We start from the raw sequence: 6,812 nt of genomic DNA on the forward strand, positions 1-6,812 counted from the left end.
CAGAGGCAGAGGCAGAGGCAGAGGCAGAGGCAGAGGCAGAGGCAGAGGCAGGAGGGTTTAAGGCCTGCTCGAGCTGCAGAATGAATTCAAAGTAGAAAACTTCTCGAGATCCTGCCTTGAAATCAAAAGGGGAAAAAGGCTGGTGATTAGCTCCATGGTAGAGCACTTGCCTCTTGTATACAAAGTCCTGGCTTGCCCAGCTCAGTGACATCATAAAAACAAAACCAAGACTTTTGTTAGCAACGGCTTATCAGCTGTGTGGCCTGCAGCTTTCTGTGAAGCACTGCAGCCAGCCAGCATCACCTACCTCAAGCTGCCCAGCTCTGTGGCACATGGCCATTGTGATGTTCTGGGTGGTCTTGGTTCTGCATCCCCCCCACCTTGTCTTGTTTTCAGTATAAACCTTTATTGCCAACTCTCCTGAGCCAGTAGATGGTTATAGTGTCACGCCAGGGTCACAAGCAGAGGTTTTAGGACATCTCCTAATTGAATGCATCCACCACTGAAGGCCCAAGACCCCTGAAGTCTCTGACTGACTTTCTCAGCACAATAGAATTGGCTCAGTGTCACCCCAGAGGGTTGCCCCAGAACTAGGCCATGTCTCCCAGCATCCACAGGCCAGTGAACTCTTTTGTAGCCAAGGCTAATTAGAATGCCAGCCCAGTGGGCTTGTAGTTCTGGGTCTGATGAGTTGCAAATGGAAGCTCAGGTTCTGTCCCATGAGATAAAGTTGTGGATTTAGTTGTGTTTTGATATTGGGTTTTACAAACATGGAGTCCAGGGAGGACTGTGTTGGTGACCCATGACTTAACTAGTCTTTTCTGTCACCTGCTCCTACAGCCTTCTGTGGATGAATACATGGGTATGACCAAAAGGAGCCCATCCCCACCAGAGGCCTGCAGGAGCCAGATCCTCCCTGACTGGTGGGTCCAGCAGCCCAATGCAGGTAAGTGTGGGGGTCCAGCACTAGCAACCATTAGGTTCCTTATGCTATGGTAGGAGGTACTTACCACTGTTAGGATCCATGTCCTGTGGAAGGCTCTTGAGTCACAGCCATGGACTGAGACAGCCACAATGTAGCCTCCCAGGTAGGCACAAGGGTCTTGGTCGACAATGGTAGTTATGTATGGCCGCTCCTGTACTCCAGGAAGTTAAGAGGAGTCTGCCAACATCCCCAAGACTCAAGGGAGGCCACAGCTCTCAGGGTACCCCCAGAGCCAGAGAGAACCAGGGCTTCCGGAGGGGAAGGGGAGCTCAGTTAGGAGTGGGCAGTAGCTTGGAACCACTTTGGGGGAGTTTTCATGTCTTGGTGGTGCCTCCTGTTTACTCATCCAAAAAAAAAAATGGGGCACCAGGACCTGCCTGGTGGGATCCAAAAGATAAATAAAGGATTCAGCCCTTTGTTAGTACCTGGGAGGTACACCCAGGCTGTAGAGACTTAGAGGGTCTTTCTCCTGGGCCCTGCCTCAGTGTGTGAGCACCTTTTATGGCTCACAGACATCTCAGTTTCCTCTTTTGCTTCTTTCCTGCGAAGACAGGAGCTGCTGGGAGGTCTCAGCTGGCCTTGCAGGACTATGAGGTTTCCAGGCTGTGGGTGTTAGTTGTCCCTCCAGGGGCTTCGTGCTGCAGGGGTGCCTTTGGCAAAACTGCCTGGGACTCCAGCTCTCTCGTGAGACAAGTCCCGACTGTTGTGTATAGCTCAGTGACATTAGGGTCAGATCCTTGGGGTAGGAAGTAAGCTTAGCGCAATGACAGGAACCCATAGCACAGAGGAAGTCCCCTCCACCATGGTGGGTTTCTGGGTCTCACACAGAGTGAGATCTGCCCACCAGCATTGACATCAGCATCGTCAGCATCCCATCTATAACCCAGGGATACTTGGGTCCTCCCTGCTCATAGCACCAGCCCAGCAGGGCACATCCTTTCTTTTCTCTGCTTACAGGCCTGCCACTGGTGACCGGGTATGCTGCCTATGATGCACACCATTCAGGTACCAGGGCACTCTGGGCAGGAGTGGCGTAGGCTCTGCTTGAAAATAGCCCCATAGCTGGGCAGTGGTGGCGCATGCCTTTAATCCCAGCGCTTGGGAGGCAGAGGCAGGAGAATTTCTGAGTTTGAGGCCAGCCTGGTCTACAAAGTGAGTTTCAGGACAGTCAGGGCTACACAGAGAAACCCTGTCTTGAAAAAACAACAACAAAAAAATTACCCCATGATGTGTGAGGTGCTCTGGACAAGTGTGACTGAAGACTGATCCTTTCTCCTTGTTCTGTGTGGTTTGGGAGCAAACAAGTGGCCCAGCTTTGGTGAACATCTCCCCGAGGTGGTCATAGTCAGCTAAGAGTGTCCTCAGAGGCACCCGTGCACCAGGGAGTGTAGACTGCTCTACTGCCTTGGCCTTGCGTGGTGGGATCCGACCTCTTGGAGCATCAAGCTCATCATGTGTGAAGTGCTGTGAGAATCTGTGTGCTGTACAGTTACTAACTTGATCAAGTAGGGACACAGCTGGTCAGTGTCTCCCATGCAGGGTCTGTCACCTCCTCTCACTTCCAATGCCGGTAGTGAAAGTCATAGAGGTGGTTGTACTGATGCAGATGGTGCTAATGCTGGTGTGGATATTGGTGGTGCTGATGCAGATGATACTGATGGTGTGGATGTGGATGGTGCTGATGGCTATGATGCTGCTGATGGTGCTGATGATGTGGTTGCATCAGTGCTGTCTGTAGAAGCTGGATCTGCTTCTTCTTCCCAGACCCATGCTTCCAGACTCAAAATATATTTACAAATACCTTGGCCATATAGCTAGGCTTTTCTCTGACTGGATCATAACCTAAAACAACCCATTTATTCTAATCTACATTCTGCCACGTGACTGGTTACCTGTGTCCAGGTACCATGTGTCCCTCTCATCACATCTTCTCGGGAGAATCTCCTGCACCTTGCCCTATCCCAGAATTCTTTCTCCCTCCCGGATGTCCCTCTTCCTATTTCCTGCCTAAGCCACAGGCTGTCAGATTGACTATTGACAGGAACAACATCCATACAGACATACGAAATCCTCTCTACAGCTGCCTTAATGAATGAAATGATTCTTCCCCTTGGAGCACTGTAGATGAAGAGCGAGCCTACATCTGAATCGCCCACCCCGTTCCCTGTCCCCTGTCCCCTGTCCCCTGTGTCTTCTCGCTGTCTCCTCTGTGGTCTGGGTTATCTTGTCTCTCTGTTGTGTGTGTCTGATGTCTGTCTGTGCCTAACAAAGTGCTTTGTTCAGTATTTATGGAATAGCACAATGAGTACAGTATGGGGAAGGACTAAGGGATTATTTTTTTTATTAGAGATCTTGAGTTTTTCGAGGGAAAGAGTTACTTTGCTGACCCCAGCTGACTGAGAATAGCATTTGGAGCTGCAGACATGTTATTGATTTGTACCCTCATGAGGCTTCCAACTCTGTGGGATGTTTGTTTTGTTTAAGGTTGCTTTTAACCTATTGGCTGTTTTCAGTGAATGATTACCATAATATGTATACATGTGTGCATGTGCACACACACAGATACACACATACACACAGATACACACACACACACATACAGACACCATTCTGGATCATAGGCATGGAAGAGTACAATATTTAAGATTTAAGCTATGCATTTAACTTGCGTTGTAAAAGGTGATTTCACGGGACAGTCGAGGCACTGTAAGGTTGATTACATGAATCTCTTAGAGGCAGAGAACAAAGTATAGTGACAGATCGAGGACATAATTTTAAATGGTCTCAAGGCAAATTATGAACCTGGTTGCAGAGCCTGGCAAAAGTTCAGTTTCTGAAGGCAAGATGTGTTTCCAGAAAAAAAGCTATTCCCACAGGTGACTTTCTGGTAATAAGATGGTGATGGTGGTGGTGGTACTCATGGTACTGATGGTGGTAGTGATGGCTGGAGTTTGTAGTGTGATTTTGGGTGCCAGAGTCAAGGCTGACACTCTTGTGGGCTCTTTTCTTCTTCCCATGCCTTCAACCTCCTCTAGGTTATGGAGATAGGTTGTTTCCCATTTCACAGGCCCTGGGAGGGGTCCTGTAATGGGGATCTGCCATCCTCATTGTTGCTTGCTGTCAGATAGGTGGCATCTCTGTGCTGTCCTACAAGCCACTGTGCTGTCTGGTTTCAGGGTGGGCTCAGTGGGGCTCAAAGAGAAGCCGTGGGAACCATCACAGAGGTAGAGGCAGGTGCTCGCCAAGTAAGAAAAACACAAATAAACAATACCCCTCTCTCTAGTGTTGGCCTGTCCGTGTGTTGGGGTCCTTTTAGACTTGGCTTACAGATGGAGAGCTTAGCTTGCACAAGCGTCCGCAGACTTTTGCCTCCTAGCCTGCTCACAAGGCTCCCTTATCCCACTCACAGGAGGCCTGAGGTCACAGGCTGAGCCTTTGGCCTTGTCAGCTCTGGGCTGTGGCCCTGAGAGTCTGCTGACTGGTGCATTCTGGGGCCACACTGGCCGGGCCCAGACCTGGGGCCTTCTGAGTGAGAGGTAAAGTCAGGCTGTGGGGAGGAAGTATCCTTGAGCCTTGCACAGCTGCCTCAGCACAAGTGAGGGAGCGAGGTGTCCTCAGCCATGGCTGGGGGAGCAGGTGCCTGAGCTCTTCTTCCAGAACCCAGATCACATGCCCTGTCTCTGTAGATAAGCTGAAGCTGGGCTTCCTGACTGCAGAGATGACGTGGGGTGAGATGGGTGAGGCAGGGGGACCACAAGGAGTAGGGGAGACCATGGCATTGTGTAGAGCCTTGGCCTTGAGGGCTATCCCAGGGTAGCTGCTTCCCTGTGGTACCAGTGTTCTGGGCCTTTAGACCAGGCTAGGATAAACTTCCTATTATGAGAAAACCCCAGAGGTCTGGCTTGTAAATTTTTATTTGTTTTTATTATTTTATTTTATTTTATTTTAAGAACAGTCTTGAGAGATGTGTAGCCCAAGATGGTCATGAAATTACAAGCCTCCTGCCTCAGTATCAAGCGCTCAAGCATGAGGCAACCCTCTCCGTATTTACCATCTGCCCCAAGTCTCTCTCAGTGTCACTCTGCAGTCAGTCCTCCCAAGGGTGCCGGTTTATTTCCAGCCTGTGTGCATACAAGGAATGGGTCAAATGTCGAGGTCTTTTTGGCGTGTCAGCACTTCAGGGTGAGGCGGAGTCAGCCTGTTGTGGGGAGCAAGGCCAGGCTCCCCCAGCAAACAGCCAGACTGGCAGGGTCTGCATCTTCACCTCTTCAGCCTGCAAAATTGCTGCAGTGACCAGCGATGCCCCGCAGGGGTCAGATGTATGGATGCGCCCAATCCCTGCAGAGCAGACCAGCGATTATAGTGCGTAGTCTCAAGGGTCTCATCTGTGGAACCTATTTTGTCCCGTTTCCCTGGCTCATGTGGTCTCAAGAAAAGACCCCCTCAAAGCTGGCCCTCTTGTCATCTCTACCTTGCTGGTGGAAGGCAGGCACAGAGAGATGGAGCCGCTTGCCTCAAGTCACACAGCTGTGAGGAAGCAGTGCTAGAATTCAGTTCAGAAGGAGATTGGTACAGATGGTGATGCTGATGATGCTGATAGTGTAGGTGGTAGTGGTGCAGATCCTGATCTCATGATTTTAATGGTGGGCCTGGGATCAAATGTGGGGTGAGCTGCTGGTGTCACCCACACAGGCCCGCACCAGATAGTGGTGTAGCTGGTGACTGCACAGCTTTAGGACACCATGGGTTTGGAGAGCTATCAACTAGTGTGGCTTCAGAGAGAAGCCTGGACTGGTCTGAGGTGGCCAGGTGAAGCTTAGGATGCATAAGGCTGCTGATGGTGGAGAATTCAGTTTATAGCTATTACAGAACTTCTCCAGCGCCAGCCCACCCCATAGCTCTGGGCTATTCTGATGTCCCAGCTTCCCTCACTGGAGCACCACCTCCACACTGACTGTCAGTCAGGCCGCTGGCCCTCTGCATTGTGTTTTTCTTGTCTTTTCACTTTGTAACCTTGTCTAGAATCCTGTTGTCCTTGCCTGAGAGAGCACCTCAGTTAAGACAGGAAGGCAGAGGCCGAAGCAAAGGAAAGTCAACGAAAGCCAAATCCAGAGCTGGCAAGTTTCCAGCCTCACGGCTCAAGTTCAAAGTCTCCCTCCAAAAAGATCGTTGGGATTATTATGGTCTGTTGGTGCCAAACTGAAGCTTTTCTCTCTTCTTTTTAAAAAATTTTATTGATTGCTGGGTTTACATTGTGGTGCTGAGGATGAAAGCCAGGACATCATGTGTGTGAGGAAACACTTCCCCTCTGACCTGCACCCTGCTCTGGAGGTGACACAGGGAAGGGATGTCGAGGATGTAGCCTATAGTCACAGCTCCTTCCTGGGCCACTCATAGGCGGAGGGAGCACTTTGAGGTCTTTTGGGAGGATAGGCTGTGTGTAGGATTGTACAGTGGCTTTCCATCTGAGTCCAGGGAATCCCAGGTCACAGTGTTTGTGAGGATGTCGATATTGATACTCTCACAGGTAGATGTTTCTTCCCATCTTGAATAGAGGCCACCGAGCCCAGGGTGACTGCGGAACCAGAGCCAGGGGGCACCTCATGAAAAATTAGATTGGCAATGCTTGTTTGTCTTGAACTTGGTGCAGTTCCCCGGCCTTCCTATATCTCTAGTTATCCTCTCTCTGTTTCTGTCTCTCTCTGTCTCTGTGTGTGTTTGCATGTGTGCACATGAATGCATGTTCACACCTATGTTCATGTGTGTGGAGATGCATGTGTATATGAATACGTGTTCATATGTGTGTAGGTTCATGTGTATGTGAATG

General features: G+C 50.1%; 1 protein-coding gene across 1 annotated transcript in view; it reads left to right on the forward strand.

The window, feature by feature from the left end:
* Irf8 (interferon regulatory factor 8) overlaps positions 1–6,812 on the forward strand; it is a 22,408-nt gene that overhangs the window by 10,507 nt on the left and 5,089 nt on the right. Inside the window, exons 5-6 of the mRNA XM_031341595.1 lie at positions 841–946; positions 1,943–1,990. Of these exons, the coding sequence (XP_031197455.1) occupies positions 841–946; positions 1,943–1,990 (154 nt within the window). The remainder of the gene's footprint in view (positions 1–840; positions 947–1,942; positions 1,991–6,812) is intronic.

The sequence above is a fragment of the Mastomys coucha genome, unplaced genomic scaffold (genome assembly GCF_008632895.1).
Source record: "Mastomys coucha isolate ucsf_1 unplaced genomic scaffold, UCSF_Mcou_1 pScaffold22, whole genome shotgun sequence".
Classification (NCBI taxonomy): Eukaryota; Metazoa; Chordata; class Mammalia; order Rodentia; family Muridae; genus Mastomys; species Mastomys coucha.